Source organism: Manduca sexta, chromosome 11 (assembly GCF_014839805.1).
Source record: "Manduca sexta isolate Smith_Timp_Sample1 chromosome 11, JHU_Msex_v1.0, whole genome shotgun sequence".
NCBI classification, from domain to species: domain Eukaryota; kingdom Metazoa; phylum Arthropoda; class Insecta; order Lepidoptera; family Sphingidae; genus Manduca; species Manduca sexta.
The window spans coordinates 12,089,320-12,109,862 of NC_051125.1; the positions used below are offsets into that span (position 1 = coordinate 12,089,320).

General features: G+C 36.1%; 1 protein-coding gene across 3 annotated transcripts in view; it reads left to right on the top strand.

The window, feature by feature from the left end:
* The window catches only part of LOC115451281 (echinoderm microtubule-associated protein-like 2), an 87,701-nt gene that overhangs the window by 12,999 nt on the left and 54,159 nt on the right, over nucleotides 1–20,543 (top strand). Inside the window, exons 1-2 of one of the 3 annotated variants that reach the window (XM_037437392.1) lie at nucleotides 5,487–5,589; nucleotides 18,058–18,152. In XM_037437392.1, coding sequence (XP_037293289.1) covers nucleotides 5,585–5,589; nucleotides 18,058–18,152 — 100 coding nt within the window. In that variant the 5' untranslated portion in view covers nucleotides 5,487–5,584. Of the gene's footprint in view, nucleotides 1–5,486; nucleotides 5,590–18,057; nucleotides 18,153–20,543 lie in introns of those variants that run through there. The other 2 variants (XM_037437388.1, XM_037437390.1) reach the window with 2 other exon arrangements.

Here is a 20,543-nt window from a genome sequence, read left to right on the forward strand (position 1 = left end):
TACACTTTGTCTAAAAGCAGAAATAAGGCCGTATTACATCGGCGCGGCGGTTAAATTCCGACATTACCAATTCCAAATTACTTTCACGTGTCGCAAGCGGTTATACAAATTACATGATCAACATGCCTCTTGATTTGGTATGCGTGCACGCCGGTCGGCGGTTACCACACGAAACGAAAGGTGCGACGACGCGACGTGCCGGTTCGGTTCCCGCGTTGGGCCGAGGGGATCTACTTTCGCCGTCTGTCACATCTGCATACAATGAGTTACTATTTGTGATGGGGCCGCGGAAATAGCGGACGGAAACGGATGTTACTAACGATTGGTGTTTATTGGTACGTGTATGAATTAATATAGCTCGTTTATAATTTTTAATTAATATGTATTGTTAAGTGCCAAAAGCTGAAGTTTAAGGCTCTTCAAGGAAGTTTGTATATTTTTGCCTACAGCGAAATACTTGTATCTAGTTATCCCTTTGTCAGTTCACTTATAATTAACTATAAAAACCGATTTTGTTTTATGATCAAGTTAATTTGAAATTATTATCATGTTAAGTTACTAAGTACTAACTTTGGTTGTATATAAAACTAATTACACAATGCTGTTGACAGCTGTCATCCTGTCAAACATATACCTACATCTAGTTTAGTGGCCGCGTCAACCGTTTCACATCGCGGTGAAACTGTGCCACTAGATGTAACAATCCATTCACAGGTTGAGAACACAGGGGTCCGACTGTCTCACTATTGTTTATATCGATTCGAGATCATAGTGATATTCATTGTGTTGCTTTTTTTAAATGTAATTATTCTGGAAATTGTTTTTTTATTGCTTATTCTATATCGGACTTTAGTATAGTAGCTACATACAATTCTGATAGAAATTTGTGTATCTATAAATCAAAGACATAGTCTATGTGTGTTAAATTTTATCAAAAAAAAAATATCGCAAAATTGCTGAGCGTTCAATTTACTTCTTACCTTAATGATCTCAATCGCATTTATAAAGCATGATTATTTCATCCTAACTGATTCTAACGAAAACCGTCTTATTCCTAATGGGCAACGTATTGCGCGTAAATTGAATATGTAAAGCGTCGATCGAGAATAAGTGCTGCTCTTACTGACAATTGGCTTTGAAGTCTGTACATGGGACCGATTGATTAAATTCTATTAAATGATTGTTAGTGACGTGTCATATCTCTCGGTAATTGAATAAGGCATATTCTTCGTTCATTCTCTTGATTTATATTGGTACTAGCTTTGCTCGCATCTCGGCTTACTTATTTATTTGTCAAAATAAATGTAATCTATGGCATAAACGAAGTGAGTTCCCATGAGTGAAAATATTGAACCATTTATTTCAGTGATTTGATTAGGGACTTTATTTCCATGCCCAGAAGAATACCCCAAACAACACATACTTTGTACACCCGAAGGGGTTGGCAGAGGCCTAACTGGTGCACCCATTTTCCATCCAATCCATCCCATGATATAGGGCGAGTTTATCGTGATATCGTGCACAAATCCTAGACTCTGTCTGATCTTGATTAGAAATCTAACCCGAGGATCGAACCTGCGACCTCAGCACTGCAGTCATACCGTAATACAACTACGTCACCAAGGTAATCAAAACTTAAAATCAAAAACAAAAACATTTTAGTAAAGCAATTATGAACACCAAATCGTGAAGCTCACAACAGACTACTAAACTATATTGTTACAGTTGTCATCTAGTCAGCTATAAATAATCTAGATTCTAGAGCCTTGACATCAGGATCGTGTCTGCTGTTCGAAGAGAAGGCGGATCGGTTCAACCTGTTTGAACAATTATATTGTAATATTTCTTAAGCTTTGTAAGAACTAAGGTGTTGGTGAATAACCTATCTACTTATAAACTACATTACTGTTTACGCCATTTGTTTGTTGCTGGCTTACAAAAGGATCAGGTATAAACACTGATAAATACAATAGGTAATTTATATTAAACTATAATAATTGATCAATATCAATACATAAATACTTTTCGAACATTTATCTTATTTAAGATTTCAAATTTCAAGAGTAAGCATCATTAAAGTCAAAAAGAATAAGGTTACGTAACAAAGAGCATTAACGGCGTCATTCGTCATATTAAAATCGAATTACATAAACTTTAACGTTCATTGAAACAGCCCGCACTAAATCAATAAATAAAGCCTACGTTAAATAGAGCAGTAACAGCCGTTTCATAATGTATATAGAATCTACTGCGGCACATTTTACACGGTTGTCGACTAACACGCGACCACGAACGTGCAATACATTATTTAATACATGAGTAAGATTTTGTTCAATTTGATAAAAGCTTTGTCGTTAAGCATGACGTTGGTAATCAATGGAATACCATGTGGTCCATCAGGTCTTCGAGTGTATCAAAGGGTTTTTTGGGTATAGGATTCACAGTCATCACCGGGAGAAATCTGCGGATGGCTTACTAGAAACCCCCAGCTTAGAGACTGCAGGACTTGGAGGAAAGTTGGAAGGGAATAGCTGGAAAGGAAGTGTGCGGGAAAGGAAGGGGAGTGGAAAGACCAGGAAATGTTCGCGAGCCCTCATAGGCCTCAATGTGAATTGACAGCCATGAGGTATACACATTTAACTGTGTGCTTAGGCCCGCGACAAATAAGTGTGGAAACGAACATTAATACCAGGCACAAGAATCGCCTGGGAGGAGGGGATGTATCAAAGTTTGAATTACCTTAATTATTAACTACAATTTTTATATTATTCTTCATTTAGTCTAGGGTCGGATAGAAACGTTTTTTCTAGTAAATAGCTGACGCATAGAATAATAGACATTGCGTGTGCCACGTAAACGTAATACAAAACTGTTTTACAATTTCTTTAATCCGTAACCGACAATTAAGCAACCTTTTAAATATCAATACAATTCGCATGCCACCGGTTGCATTGTCGACACGATAATTACAACGAATATTGCAAATACGAGAGACAAGTTGGTGTTCATCCAATGGCGCGTCTACTCTGAAACACGTCATCCTGAAGTTTCATTAAAATAATTGACAGTAAGTATTTAGCTTCGGCTTTTTGAGCGTCGTATCTTTGACATATGTGACGTTCTCTCGCTGCCATGCTGATTCTCTTTATACAGCTCCATCTAATATTTAGTGTCTCATGAAATTCTAGACACATAATATAATTATTATAAGTTTAAGGTCGATAAGTACCAAGATCTCACCAATCAAATATTTGAAGATCGCACGCTTTCTCGGATAAGATTCGTACCTACCGTCTTCGACGTTCGCCTCACCACCCGCTGCGGCACGGAAGCTGTTTACCAATACAACGTACAAAAACTTTACTTTCTTACCGTCGGCTAAACATTTTTTGCCACTTGTAGTTTTTGCGGTCTCTTAGATGTTATCACGTGGGCGCGTAATTAAGCTAAGCATTAGAGGAACGTTGGCGCCGGTATTGTTAGTTTTTTGTGTGCATAATTTGCGCCTGCGCACGTCCTACGCCACCTGTAGGGCTGTACGGACCAAGAGGGAATAATTAAAGGGATGCTACCTGCATTTATGGACAAAAAATAAGGCGGTTGTCTGGAAGGTAGTTTGCGTACATCTTATGTTTTTTTTATAGGACAGGTGAAGCGCCGTAAAGTAAAATTGGAAGTACTGTACGTATTATTTAGATTGACAGTGTTTTGAGAGTAACCGCATTATTTAATGTAAGTTACATTGGTAAATTCAAGTTCTTAGTTCAACCACGGACTGGTCAATTAATACTGTAAACAAATTTGGCTTTCCTGATTTGAGCATTTAGAAAACCATTCCTACCTTCCCCAAGATTTACAAATCCAATCAGATTTATATTAAAATTAAATTTCATTCCCGTTGTATCACATGCCGCGCTGTCTAATGATAACGTATCGACACTCGTCACTCGACCTTGCCTGATCGCGAATCTTATCTTTAATTACAACGCTTCCTTGTTTATTGGAGAGTTTGTTACATTATGTTAAATAGAATAAGATACCACTAAGAAAAGATACGTTAAGTATAAGAATGCTGGAAATAGCTTATATTTAAACTGTATCATCAGCCACATGAAATCCACTGTTGAATATCGGCCGGCCCTAAAGATATTCAGACGGACCTGTTTAAGAAATCGCAGTATTTGCGCATTTAAAAAATGTCACAGTAAAGGAATGAGCATGTCGTCAAATTAATGCATTATGCCTAATCTGGGATTAGCTATCTGGAATAACATGAGTCTACTTCATGTTACACGCACCTACGATTAAGTTTTGTTGGAATTCTTACCTTTAACATTCCATTATGAAAGTTCTACTTTCTTACTTTTGTGGGGCTATGACTGTATAATAATACCTGCATTGACTGCTAAAACAACACATAAAAATATACTAATTAAATGCGCTGAAAAAAAATATGTAATGTACACTTTTTTTTTACTTTTATCACGGAGAAAAACGCGTTATCGCTATCAATACAGGGGTTTAAGCGAAACGGTTATTGGCTGACCGGTCTTACGGCCCCAAGTCGACACTCGGGAGTATAGCATCCAAGCGAGCTTTGGGATGCTGACAACCCTATATCATCATCGATGCGGTCACACACGCATCCGCAGGCGAACATGTCGCAACACTGCGTGTGCAGGATGTTGGTACTTCATATCCTGAGGTGCTGCGACCTGCTATAACCTGTCATGATAACATCCTTGTTGTAATAACAAGCTTAGTTAACTAGAGTACAGATAACATGGGATTTAGTGCACTGTGCATTTATTAGAAAATAGGGTTGTCAAAAGAAGTCGTGGTAATTTAATCTATTTTTAAGAAGTCAAACATAGAAAAAATTTGCTACTTAATTTAAAAAATGCAAGCATTTAGAGTACTAGATAGGATATCTGGATCCATTATGCAAACCGTGATTTGTACACTCTTAGACGATTGGAGTATGATGTTGTTCACAAATTTTACTATGTGGTTATTTTTTGTAGTTATTAATTATTGATTAGAATTTGTTTTCTTGTGCACATACATCAATAATTAATTTGATAGTAAATTCTAATTTAATAATAATCCTTGTAGACAACCCTAGCGCGTCACCCATGCAGCCGCACACGCATGCGCGGGCGTGCGTGTTACGCATAGCTAATATATGGAAAGCGCTACGCATGCATCGCCCCATAAACACAAGAAGCTACACGTGTTGCACCGTCAGCAGAACGTGACCACCATTGACGTCAATCGGAGGGCACATGAAACCGTCGTAGCAACCGCGCCGCATTCTTGGTCCAACATCGATCAATTATCAACCTATTTTAATTAGTAATAATTTCTTATTGTAATTTTCCATTTATAATTAAATTTCTTATTTTAATTTTGGTTTTTGCGACCTCCGGCTGTGAACTTCGTAATTGGCGCAGTCGGTAGGATACTCGAATATATCCACGATAAATCGCAATCCGCGCGCGTGCGATCGGGTATCCAGAATCTACGGAAGCTGCAGCCGAGGGAATCCAGACTTCGATTCGAGCAAGAAATACCAGAAGCAGTAATGTTGTAAGTACTTTGAATCTTTCATAGTCCTTACCCTCCTATTTTATCATAATCCTTATAATATAGAGATAGGTATAGTATATATCGTATATATTATACACAATTTTTTTTATGATATAGTTAGGTGTAATCTTCCAAAATTTTCCATCCGAGAGAATTAAGGAACAGTAGGTTAAGTAACAGTAGAGTAACTCATAGGTTGGCTAGTATAGACGAGAGAAGGAATTTGGGCGAAAATATGGCTCAATCCGACGTCGATACCATTTACAAATCGCTTAGGTTAGTACCAGAATTTGACGGGAATCCGCATATTCTGACACGATTCATAAATTTGTGTGATCAATTAATTTTGGCACATTTTAAAACAGAACCAGGGCATGAATTAACCAACTTAGCCTTATTAAACGGAATTTTAAATAAAATAACAGGATCCGCAGCTAGGCTTATTAACTCGAACGGCATACCTGAGAATTGGAACGGTATCAGGAGTGCATTAATTAATAATTTTGCTGACCATCGTGACGAGACTGCTCTATACAGTGATTTGTCTCTACAGACCCAGGGGTCTAGTACTCCTCAAGAATTTTATGAAAGGTGTCAAAATCTTTTTAGCACCATTATGACTTATATTTCATTACATGAGTCGATTGGCACTACTATAGAGGCAAAAAGGGTGCTTTATCAAAAATTTTAGACAACCAATTGTTAATTTGCCGGATCCATCACGTCAGCCTCAAATATATCAGTCAATGCAAGGGTGGAAACCTAACATGCAACCCCATACGCAAACACCACGTGGGCTCACGCGTACTCAACAGATGATGCGCGCTCCTCCACAAAATTACAACCCCCAAAGTAATGTGTTCAAATTACCTAATAAGCCTCAACCGCAAAGATCATTTAATTTTGGAAACACACCACGCCCGATGAGCGGTGTAAGTCATTTTGTTCCAAAGTTTTACCACCAACCGGACACGATTGGATGAAACATGGTAATCCACCACCCAGTAATTATTTTAAAACGCGCGAACTGAATTTTAATGAATTTGATAACTACGCGGATTACTATGATTATGATTATGGTTATACGGACTATGATCAGCAATTCTATGGATATGATCAGTATAGTGAATATTGCTACCCAGAACAGTATAGTTATTCCGAAACTCCGATAGTAGAGGAGGTAGAACCATCTGATGAACATTCAAAAAACGAAAATTTTCAGAAGGAGGTAAAATTAGAAAAGCCAAAATAGAAGTTAACTTTCATATCCAAAGGCAATTAGGTTACATAGAAATATCTAACCCGCCGCTTAAATTTTTAATTGATACTGGGGCTAATCAATCATTTATAAGTCCCGAAAGTGTAAGAAAATATTTCCGTCATATTCCATTGAATTACGATCCATTCGAGGTGACGAATGTACACGCCACCAGCAAAAATGATTATTCAATCACTTTGCCATGCTTCCCGGAATTTAATGAGCGGTGTAATATAACTCTTTATGTGTATAAGTTTCATAATTACTTCGACGGACTGTTAGGTTTTGATTTACTAGACGTCTGGGATTCGAATATAGATTTAAAGAATAAATTATTAATAACGCGTAACGCACAGATACCTATTCAGATGTATGACTCTAGAAACGCTAATCTTTACGAAGATATAATACCAGCTCATTCCTCGAAATTAGTTAAATTACCGATTAATTCAAAAGATGGTGAGGTGTTAATCGAAAATCAAATGATCTGCAACTGTCTTGTTTCCGATTGCTTTACTAATGTAACTAACAGTCGTGGATGGGTAGAAATTATTAACCCTTCATCTAACGATATAATCTTCTCTATGGATCGTCCTGTCGAAGCCGATTTGTTTAATATTGAAACCGAGTGTACTCCAATTTCATCGTATCGCGTTAATGAGGTATTATCACGCCTACGGACCGATCACCTAAATCCGGAGGAATGTGAAAATTTAAAGCGTCTATGTGCAAATTATGCTGATGTCTTTTATCTTGAGGGTGAACCTCTAACGTTCACAAACAAGATCAAGCATAAAATACGAACAACCGACGAAATTCCAGTACACACGAAAAGCTATAGATATCCTTATATTCACCGACAAGAGGTCAGAGATCAAATTCAAAAAATGCTTGAACAAAATATCATAAGACCCTCAGACTCAGGTTGGAGCTCACCTATTTGGATAGTACCCAAAAGGCAGACGCTTCAGGAGAAATTAAATGGCGTCTTGTCGTTGATTTTAGGAAAGTTAATGAGAAAACGATTGATGACAAATACCCCATACCGAATATTACAGATGTGCTTGATAAACTCGGAAAATGTCAATACTTTACCACTCTCGATTTGGCCAGCGGATTCTATCAGGTCGAAATGGACCCCGCTGATATTCATAAAACAGCATTTAATGTAGAAAATGGGCACTATGAGTTCTTACGCATGCCCATGGGTCTAAAGAACTCTCCGTCAACTTTCCAAAGAGTCATGGACCATGTTTTAAAAGATCTGCAGAATACTGTATGCTTGGTTTATCTAGACGACATAATAGTTTTCAGTACATCCCTTCAGGAGCATATTATAAATTTAGAAAAGGTGTTCAAGAAATTACGCGAATCGAATTTTAAAATTCAAATGAACAAATCTGAATTTCTTAAATTGGAGACCGAATTTCTCGGACATGTAATCTCCACTGATGGTGTAAAACCTAATCATAATAAAATTAAAGCTATAGAAAATTACCCTTTGCCTAAAACAACTACGGAAATCAAACGTTTTCTCGGATTACTTGGCTATTACAGAAAGTTTATTCCTAATTTTGCACGTGTAACTAAACCATTAACACAATGTTTAAAAAAGGGTTCGAAAATTAAACTCGATGAAAATTATATTAATTGCTTTGAACACTGTAAAACATTGTTAACTAACGATCCCATTTTGCAATACCCCGATTTCACAAAAGAATTCTTATTAACCACCGATGCATCTAACGTTGCTATAGGAGCAGTGTTGTCCCAAGGTCCAATAGGCTCGGATAAACCAATTGCCTATGCATCTAGAACTTTGAATTCCAGTGAATGTAACTATAGTACCATAGAAACAGAACTTTTAGCAATAGTGTGGGCGACAAAATATTTTAGACCCTACCTATTTGGCAGAAAGTTCAAAATTATTACCGACCATAAACCCTTGCAGTGGGTTATGAATTTAAAAGAGCCTAATTCGCGACTTACTCGCTGGCGATTAAAACTCAGCGAATATGACTTCACAGTTGTATATAAGCAGGGTAAACATAATACCAACGCCGATGCCCTTTCGCGAATTGAATTAAATAATGAAGAACTTTTATCCATATTAGCTAATGCATCTGAAAGGTCCCCCAATTTAGATGATTCTAGAACCATCACAGCCACAGAGCAAGATGACAATTCTAGAACAGCCACCGCCCATACCGCCAATGAGAACCCCATATTAGAAATACCTATTTCAGATGACCCTTTAAATAAATTTACTAAACAATTAATTTTCAATATAGTTGGTGACATTAAAGGTAGGCCCATCGTAACAAAACCATTTGAAACTCATACTCGAATTTCCATCCAACTTTCTGAGTTCAACTTAGAAGAGGACGTTATTAACGCCATTAAAGAGTACGTTCATCCCAAAATTAAAACTGGTTTACTCATCAATCCGCATTTAGCCATGTATCAGATCATACCCATCATACAAAAAACATTTAAAAATTCCGCTATGAACATAACACTAACCAAAAGGGAAGTAGAAAATGTTAAGGAATATCTTAAGCAGCAGGAAATTATAAGTAAGTACCACGAAGGAAAACTAACCATCGGGGCATTAACGAATGTTTCCTTGCCTTGACCCATAGATATTACTGGCCGAAAATGAGAGAGCATATCACTAAATTTATAAACGAATGCACCATATGTGGCCAAGCAAAGTATGATCGCAACCCAATTAAACAGCAGTTTCAAGTCGTTCCGCCTGCCAGTAGACCCTTTGAGTTAATTCACTTGGATGTGCTTACTATTCATAATGAAAAATTCCTAACCATTGTAGATGCTTTTTCCAAATATGCACAAGCTTACTACTTAAGGGATGGAACCGCCATCAGAGTATTACAAGCATTACTAACCTTTTGCACCCATCATGGCATACCAATCACTATAGTCACAGACAACGGAACGGAGTTTACTAACCAGCTAATTGCAGAATTTGTCAGAGTTCATAAAATCCAGCATCATAGAGTAGCGCCACATGCACCAAACGAAAATGGTATAGTCGAACGATTTCATTCCACCATATTAGAACATCTTCGCATTTTAAAATTAAGACAAAAATCCGAATCCATCATAAATCTTATGCCTTATGCCCTTTTGGCCTATAATAGTAGCATACATAGCTTTACAAAATGTAAACCGTTGGAAGTAATAACGGGTCACTTTGATCCACGTGATCCTTTTGACATAGATCTTACCTCTCACTTGTTACAACAGTATATGACCAATCATAGAGAACGGATGACCCAAGCCTATAATGTTATGCACGAATTGGGTAACGATTCTCGCCAGAATTTAACGAGCAATAGAAATAAAAATAGAGACCGAAGTCGAGTATTCTCCTGAGCAACAAATTTATATTAAAAATCCATTCGCTGCACGTCAGAAATTAGCGCCTCGTTACACTCAGGATGTAGTAATGGCCGATCTTCCTATCCATATTTATACTCGAAAGAAAAAGGGGCCTGTTGCAAAGACAAGGCTCAAGAGAGTGCCTAAAAGCGCCAAATTGTTGCAGGATGTTCCTGGTCATTCATCTTCTTCTGACGCCAGCCCTGACACAAGAGATAAAACTTGAAAATCTTGATGACGGGCCTGGAATTTTACCTTTTAAATTAGGTCCCGCAAAAGTTATTTCGCATTACCACTGTTTCCTTCAGAATGTTAATTTACAAGACCTTAAAAGCAAGATCATGTCAGTCCACAATCAAATAGATAGCATTAGGCCCGAACTCAACAATAAAACGAATTCATTATTCGAACCACATTTGGTTTACCTCAAGAATAAGCTTGTCAGTGTGTCAGAACAATTAGAGACATTTGAAACAAATCGTGTTAAGAGAGGGCTCGTAGATGGTCTCGGGTCCATAGTTAAAAGTATTACCGGTAACTTAGACCATACAGACGCATTGTACTATAATAATGCTATTAAAACCCTTCAGGAAAATGAGAACAAATTAGTGTCGGAACTCAATAGTCACATTAGTATATCAAAGGATTGGAGTAATCAATACACAAAAATCATAGACAGTATTGTAGAAAACCAGCATAAAATAGAGATTTTAGTTAACAGAATTAATCAAAGTGAGGCTACTAGAGATTACGATTTAATAAAATATGCACACTTGGCTCAAGTATTCTTGATATTCAGCGATAACGTAGATTCAATCTCCCAAGAATTAATAAGGTTACAAAATGTATTAGCTTTTATAAAGACGTCCACTATGCATCATTCAGTTTTAAATTTAAATGCGATACGTGCTATTATAAGCAAGTTAATCATTTTATATGGCAGAGATAGAATAGTTGATTTAGAAATAAGAGAATACTATGATTTAATTAAGATAGGTTCGTATTACGTAGGCAACGAAATAACCATAGTATATAAATTCCCCATTGTTTTGACCTCTACATATGATATATATAAATTATCCATTGTTCCTAATAGAAATCACGAAGTTATATCCCTCCTTATCCATTTCTGGTCCTTAATGAGAAAGATTTCAAGTACATAGAGGCTGAATGCCCGAAGTCCAGTAAATGGTATATATGCGAAGAGGAACGCAGCCTGCGAAGTCGCCCATCAAAGGATTGCATCCATCAACTCATCACCACGCAGCAGAAAACCGAAGCCTGTAACCCCGTCATGGTTTCATTAGAAAACTCCGCGTACGAGGAATTGGACGAGAAACACTACGCAATCAGTCTTCCTGCAACCACGAAAGTACACTTTTCCTGCGAACAAGACTCTTATAAGACACTTCAAGGCAGTTATCTTGCAATAATCCCGCAACATTGTTACCTGGAAACGCCTGATTTCACCATTTCGAATGACAATAATCGCCTAAAAGGACTACCACTGAAAATAATGGATCTGCCGAAATATAACGCCGCTGTTCAAGTTGCCACACCAGAGATAAAATTGAAATCAATAAATTTAAACCATTTACATACCGCAACATCAAGAATGTCCCTACAATCAGCAGTAAAATTGAACAACTCTGAAAACCACATACTGTTCCACACTACAATCCCTATGTACGTGGTTATATTAAGTGCATGTGCACTCATTAGTGGCATACTTTATCGCAAGTATCGAATGAAACAAGCAAAGGCGTCAACGGAAACTTCCGAACGAGGACAACCCTGATCTTCATGGAGTCTACGCGTGTCCAGCGGACAGAAGGGTTGACCCTAATCAACCCCAGCTCAATTTACGACAAAAGTCTTCAATAGTCGCTGTTCTTCGGGGGGAGGTGTTACGCATAGCTAATATATGGAAAGCGCTACGCATGCATCGCCCCATAAACACAAGAAGCTACACGTGTTGCACCGTCAGCAGAACGTGACCACCATTGACGTCAATCGGAGGGCACATGAAACCGTCGTAGCAACCGCGCCGCATTCTTGGTCCAACATCGATCAATTATCAACCTATTTTAATTAGTAATAATTTCTTATTGTAATTTTCCATTTATAATTAAATTTCTTATTTTAATTTTGGTTTTTTTTGCGACCTCCGGCTGTGAACTTCGTAATTTGCGTGACGCAACAGTGCGTGATGTTTACCCGCTCTTGGTACTCCATGGGCCAACGTGCCACCTGTGTTTATAACTTAAAAGTAGTTCGTTGACTCCATAACCTTTTTTATTGTTTACTTTCTTTGTAGTAAGTGTTTGTCACCATGTATTGTTAGGACTAGTAATTAAACACAAACTATCTTGGTTTGGGGCATTTCAGGTAGTCTTGATTCTCTAGAAATTAAATTGAATACATAAGGCACTAAGCCTTGATGGATTTCTCTTTAATTAAAAATTATTTTTTTCAACTAGGTAAGTAAATACCACTATACATTTCGATTATAATTGAACAATTTATTACACCACTTTAATAATCATCATTATAATTAAAAAGAGCAATTTATATCAGGTGAAGTTTAAAAAAGTTTAAACAACTTTAGCAACAATACGGATATGCACTATTTGACATATAGCATGCAGTAAATAATTTGTTTGATAAATTTTAATACTGATATAATATCAATTCTTTACAATTTATGTATGCAAATCCTTAGCTATAAATAATTGAATTTATAATTAATTTAAATTATTTTATGTACGAATTTAAATGCCGATTAAAATTTGGAGAACTTATAATATGAGGTATGTGTAAATAATGTAATTTGCATATCTCAGCATAAGAGTCTATCTTATCTTCTATTGAGTTTTATATAATGGTTATGATATTAAAGAATATTTTTTTTATAATTCCTACGTACATCAAAACATCGTCAGCGTATAATGCGAAGATTACTTACGTAGCATGCTGTGTTGATTACAGAATCTAAGGACCTAGTCCAGTCACTTCATCAATTTCTAGATTTGAAATTATCTAAGCCCAAAAGTAATATAAGAAGACTTTTCCCAAATTTCTGTTGTGTATAAACTGCGATAATAGTTACGAAATTCGCTATTGATGAAGGTCGTTTATCTCCTTGATAAAGACATTGATAGCAATGCAACCCAAATCAGCGACTATCTCGATACTACCGATTATTTGGGGCCAATCCCTCGTGGTCATGGCTACAATTTATTGCCTGATTTTATATTATCTTGCGTACGTGACTGCAACTGCAGGTGTTCTGGAAACTTCGATACCCTCTTAAAATTTAAATGCTGTTTTAATTTATTACCTAATCTGTGCTTCTTTAACCTTTCAAGATTTTTGCGAACTCATTTTAGCACTGATCACCATTGAGTTGCGACTTACTAAATCTCAAACATTATATAATAGTTGAATTCATTACAAACTAATGCAAATCATATGATATATACGTATTATCTTTTGATAAAAACTCGGGCATGATGTCCCTTGTGTTTCCTATTTGTATTTCTTGTTATGATGTCGTGAGATGGAACAATTTTCACATTACCGGCATTATGTAAGGACGGTCGTGACTTCAAACTGCGTATTTGTAATGCAATTACTGTGTGACGAATGACATACACGTCTTTTCTACAATAGAATCCTTGAAGTTGAGATGCAATTGCATAAGCCGTCATTCTTTTGGCGATGATCGAGAGACGGCTTTCGTTGCTCGGTAATAGATATCACAGCTCTTATCAGCAGGTTCATGCTTTCCTTGTATCATTAAAAACTATTAAAGTAATACCGGCGGTTAAAGCTGTAAAGTATTTGTCTTTATTGAAATAAAAGAATTTGAAAATAAAGTTCAAGGTTTGAATGGAAATAAAATTAAATGTTACGATTCCAGAAATATATATATTTATGTTCATTTTCACTTGTAATATATTGAATTGTTATCTTTATAGTTAGCTTCCTCAATCTTTTCTATAGATGACAATCTTTTACCTAGTAGATCAGTGTTCCTCAACTATTACTAAAGAAATGATTAGATGGAAGACAATAAATCATAAAGAAGAATCGCCACTATAAACAGTATATTAAAATCTTATATAATATAACCTTTTACCTACCCTTTTCTGATATTTTGACAAAAATATCAAGCCTTTATATCATTTACAACCGGTCTGTGAGACTACCGCGAAGTAATTTTACGTCTGTTTCGAATTTATTACGAAAAACAAGGTTTTTGGATTGATTGCAAATTGCTGTGAAACAACTGAACGGAGGTATCGCGGCCGGTGCAATACTTACGATGCTTGATTTGCCTAACCTACCATATTTAGAAGGATGGAATTAAAAGAAAAAATATGTCTGCTTACCTTCTACTTCTTGTAAATTTGCACTGATATTAATTTTGAAACGCTCTATTTATGAAGCAGCATATGTTAAATTTAAGTTTATTTTTCCTTATGGTCTCGTATGATCTCATTTAAATATTTAAATACAGTATATTTTGGTTTCTAAAAGACTATCGTGTATCCGATCTGACTTTTCAAGGTGTGTATTCATTATAATTATGGCAAGCTTTACGATAAATTTAAACATCCTCCAGGACTAATAAAGAAATTTGTTAAAAATCAAACAACACATCAGTATTGTTTTAACTTCGTACCGTATTCTACACGGAACGAATACAATACTTAATTATTTATTTCCTACTTCTTATACAACGTTTTTGAAGAATTTACATATTCAATTAGATTCGTTATTACTATTCTCTATCTTTCAGTTTGTTATTTCCTAGTTACATAACGTTATACCTATATTTACAACCTTCTGACTGGATAGCGACTGTATATGGTGAATAACCTGCTTTAGAAGCTGATTTTATCAATTTATCTGCTGGAAACAGTCTTTCAACATCTCGGAAACCGGCCTGGCTAAACTCTGAAGACCTTTAGAAGTCCTAATAATTAGGTTAATATTTGAATCGTTCTATATTATCAAATGTAATATACAGAGTGGGCAAAGTGATATGGCGATACGCTCGCCCCTATATTACAATGACATTGGACACATGGCGAAGAGTGCATGCCCTAGTTGCACTTCTGCCTTACCTGAGATAAAAGCTTGATGTGTGTTTGTTTTTGTTTTTCAGAACCAAAAATGCCAATACATAGAAGGAAGTTCTAATTCATAGCAAATTGTTACAAACATTGCAACTCAGCCGTTACAGATTACAAGATTGTAGCTAACTAAGCGAGCGATTGTTCTTGCGATTTCAATTTATTGCGACTGATGTGAAATATTATTCCAAGCAACTTGTTTTGTTGCGTTTTGTTTACCATGACAGAAAACCTAGAAAGGAAATTGTATATGTTGTTTTGTAGTACTAATATTACTGATATTTGCATATTATCAAAGAAAATATGAATCTGAAGTTTCCGTTTAATGTTAGGTTTTGATTTATTTTGTTGGAAGTCATGAATCAACTTAAGATATCTAAATAAATTTATGTAAAAGAACTCGATTATTAAGTTTTAAAAATAATCCTGCTTCCAATGTAGAATCATAATAGGCAATAAATATATTTGTATTGATTTTCGTGTGCTTTTGTGTATAGTATATAATAAAAATGTTCTAACAACTATAGCCGAAGAAAATTCCGTTATTCATATAAATGGCAGAACAATTATATTGGGCGTTAATTAAAATATTTGATTGTTAAAATAATAGTTTGCATGGTCCGTTATATAGAACCCGTTATATTCAGAAGATCGTGAAAAACTCATTCGAAGTTGTTTATAAAATGGCCCACCGAGGGGCTTAAGCCTCCACTACTGAATTTAATAAACTTCGGTCTCTAAAACCCATAAAAAGACATTTAAACATTGAAATAAAACAATTTTGCGGATTACATAGCGATTTACATTTACGTAGAAATAAAAAAAAAATTAAGCATTCTCAATTTATACAAAAATCATTAAGTGTACCGTTCGAGTATTGCTAAATAATATTAATCGGTCAGTCATTAGCCCGAATGTGTTCGTTGCGAAATGTTTTTTTGCAAGATTTACTCGTTATCTTATTAATGTTGTTACAAAACCGCCTTATCTGTGATTGTTGCTTGCGAGTATATAAAACTTAAGAAATGTATTGACAGATTTATGTATAATAGGACTGATATAGATAGTAACTTGTTCCACGAAAATAGTCTCCTTGAGGCCCCTTTCGAAAGACGTCCCCGATCTAGTCCTGGTGTGTAAAATTTTAAATAAATAAATTATCTTAGCGAATATATTAAGAACTTAGAGATACAAATAACTATCATGATTGGAGCCAATCTCACCTGCTCATATGTCTGTGATATATATACTAACAGAGTTATTATTACAAAGTATTTATTAATGGACTCTGTGTTAACGAAATGGATATTATCCCGATTTTTCTCGTAAAAACTGGTATCATAATGTCAAAATATAAATTATAAAAAGTTGCTGTAATCATCAGCCAGTCTCACTTTCTGCATTATTTTTGCGTGCATTACAAAGTTGAGTTCACGTATCATAGTCCACATAATTAATAATGATAGTGAAATGCGTAGAAAGTGAAGTGATATTATAATTATCATCACGGCATGGGACGTGTTTCCGGTGTCTTGTGTAATATTTGTCATTAGTAGACACTTAATTTGGTAGGTAATTACTTTCGCCAAGTGTTATGTGTAATGAATTGGTGATGGCTTCATTATTTCGTGGTTTGTTGATGACGGCGCCTATTAACAGTAAAAACATTTAGAGCATCGTTTTATAAATTGCATGAGATTAAACTACGTAGATGATCTTGAGATACAAAAATAATAGTGGATTTAGCCCCCTAAGACTAGGAACTTTACTGGCTACATCTATCAAACTAAATGATAACGCTGCATGCTCGCTAGTTTGACACACATTGTCTCTAACGTATATCATGAATGAAACTTCTCTCTCTGCAGTTTCTATCGATTACTTGAATTCTATTCGCAGCAGCACGGTGTGTTTTAATAGCTCTTACTTATCGTGCACGTGCAAATTTTGGAATGAACTTCTTGCATCGGTGTTCCCCGAGCGCTATGACTTGTCCTTCTCTAAATGAGGCTTAAAAAGAGTACTCACCTCCCGGAAGGCAACAGCTTGGCTGTATCTCTGGCATTGCAAAGTCTAGGCGGCAGATGCTGCTTGCCATCACAAAGGCAATAATAACAAAAAGTTTCATAAAAAATTACCTGCTATTGATTTATAAAATTAAGTACTACAAAAACTTGCATTATGCATAATGGTACACAATACGTGTAATTTTCCACAATACATAGTAATAAGCATATTACTGGCTAATAGCCGTGTCGTCCGTGAGAACTCGCTTGAAGTCTGCGAACTGATTTCTGATAACGTGAGACCGATGTCTGATTTTACCGGGAGCAAAGGTATTAGAAAATCAATTTTAATTGGGTACTTGTCTCTTACCTTCTTTAATGGCAGTGATTGAGATGTAGTTATAAGATGGAATACCTAATATCACTTTTTGTGAGTTTTTCTAGCACGATTTAGATTGCATTTTCGATGTGTCCACTGGATCTCCCAGTGAAGGTTGACGTCCGGCAGGCAGCGTCCCCTAAAGTTAACTCAAACTGTTTTTGCGAAACGCTTGTACGACTTCGCGTAAGAGACACTACTCTAAGAAAATACTGAAGCTAAACTTTTTGTAAAGCATCTAAAATTATACCTATTCATAATGTATTGTTTGTTGTTCAGATGCCCGCGATGTGGTGACAACGGCGTGATGATGAGGCTCGACGCGTCCGAGAAGCAGCACCGCTACCACAACCTGCTGCATGACGACCATGCCAGTGAGTACATATACATCTTCATTTATGATACCTCGTAGACCACAACAAGAGGCGATAGTTACACAGGACTCTAAATGGCACCTACATTCAGTGTAATCATTTAGTCTGTCTAAGATTAAGAAAGTTATTACAGGTACGTTTTTAAGCTATTTCTGACTACTTTTGGCACTTAATTCTTACACACCCATTTGAAATACGGATATTTTAATTCTATAGTCTAAAATAGAAATATGAAATTGAACTTATAAAATCAGAACTATCCAAATACACAATACTGAATGACTGTCTGCATGGCGCCTTACGAAAATTCTTCGACTTCACAATTACTATGTGCGAGGACATAACAACGTACCACAAGGTTAAGGATCTTCACAGTAGATAAACGACAAGAGTACTCATCGTAAATAAACACGAATTACAAATAACAGTTATAACGGGGTTCGGGCAACATTGTATCGCGTTCCCATGCTCGCGTGTTGCAAACTGATGAGAATAGCTGATGGGGAGTGATACATCTTAATGGCACTGGTGACTAGTGTATATTTAACAGATCGTATAATTTGTATGATTACAAATAATCTTGTTTATTGCTAAACGATTATTTGAATTATTGCATAAAATACAGAAAGTAACACTTTCCGTAAGTGTCGCAATAAAAGGCCAGTTTCTTCAGCTTTTTGCAACTTACCAAGCGTTTGTAAACATTGAAGGTAATTTGTAAAAGGACGAATTATACAAATAGACTCCATATTTAAATGCCGAGCTAATTCTTATTGCTGTAAAAATCTCTTATCTTAAAAAACATAATGTAAAATTCTAATAAGAGACAAAACAGCCAAGATTTAGTTTGGAATATTATCTACCTTAGTAACAAATAGGTAAGCATGTTATACTTGTCGGTTATTTTTAATAGGTCTGGGTGCGACTCAACAATAGTGTACTTTAAAGTCACCTTGAGTCGTGCCCAGTGTGGAGAAGCACTTAATGCATTGTCATAATAAGTGATTGTACTTGAGAGTCACGTGCTAATAAACAAACAAATATATCTAACATTGTTGTACTAACCTCGTCCCCCTGCCAGCCCGTTGGTGTAAAACACGACTAACTTGTAAACGCATTAAAAAACATTACAGTTACTTTGCCGTGCGAAGAATAAGAAAAAATTATAAACAAAATGTTCTACTTAGTTTAGCATGCTAAAACTCCAATTAAATAGTATCAAGACTTTATTCCCATCTCAGAGTAGGCTTATGTTAGGATGTAGGGGACGAGCCTGTATCCATTTTGCGGTCCATAACTCGATACTCCGAGCGATACTGAGAACTAATATGACTTAAACTTAGCACGGTAGTCAATCCGCATGCGTAATACAACGACGCAACCGAAACTATCTTTCGTGACTCCTGGATATTTTAATTAAAGAAATGATCATTAGTCCAGGGGTAGATATGGCATACCAACGGATGGCTGATAGTTATTCATTCTGGTGTTTTTTTTACAATTTAGGATATGTAGTAGTAAGGTTATGTTATAGTCAGCTATGCCCTAATAGACATTCCTTTCTTCAAAGGTCAGCATGCTTACGATTCCTTGAGCATAGTAGAAAACGTTATAACAAATGGCTACTCGTCGAACGCCTCTTAAAATTTCCTCATAAACGGTTGACATTTTTTTTTTTTCATTTTTACTGCTCTTTCTACTAAGAGCAGTTATCCAACTTCAGATAGAATGAAGGATGGTTTACGCCAGACCATACCCCACGACGCTCTTGAATCTTAATTCTCAGTGAACATTGTGATTCAGGTAGTTAAATTTGACCCTTAGAGACAAACTATCCTGTACTTAAAAATAATTTATCAATAAACTCCAACTGTATGAAGCCAGCAGTGCGTAACGCGAGGGCTCCAGACAAAACACAGGAAACAGCGGCCGGAAGTCAGGTGCGTCGGACAGGCGCGGTCACGCCTAATCGAGTTACACAGCATACACCGACACTCATGCTGGTGATATAATAGAAGGGATGATTGATGACAGACGAACATTTGAGAAGGGTAATGAAACATGTTATATTAAACTAGTTCGAGTTTCCACTTGGGCACGTGAGGAGCTTTCTCGATACGAAATTCTGACTATAGTTACAGATGTAATTTCTGAGGTAATACAAAAACTGCGCGGTCAGCGGTAATGGCGTTTACTTTTAAACATTCAAACATCTTCAAATACTTTTACATTCATGTCTCTCGTGCGCATCGAACACTTGATAAAAATGAATTAGACCTTCGTTTACCACAACCTTTTTCTCAGATATCATCTCATAGTAGAATGAATAAAAAAGAGACTTCGTAACCCCATAGCAATGAGTCTTATAAAAAGAAAGATTCATAAGTCCGG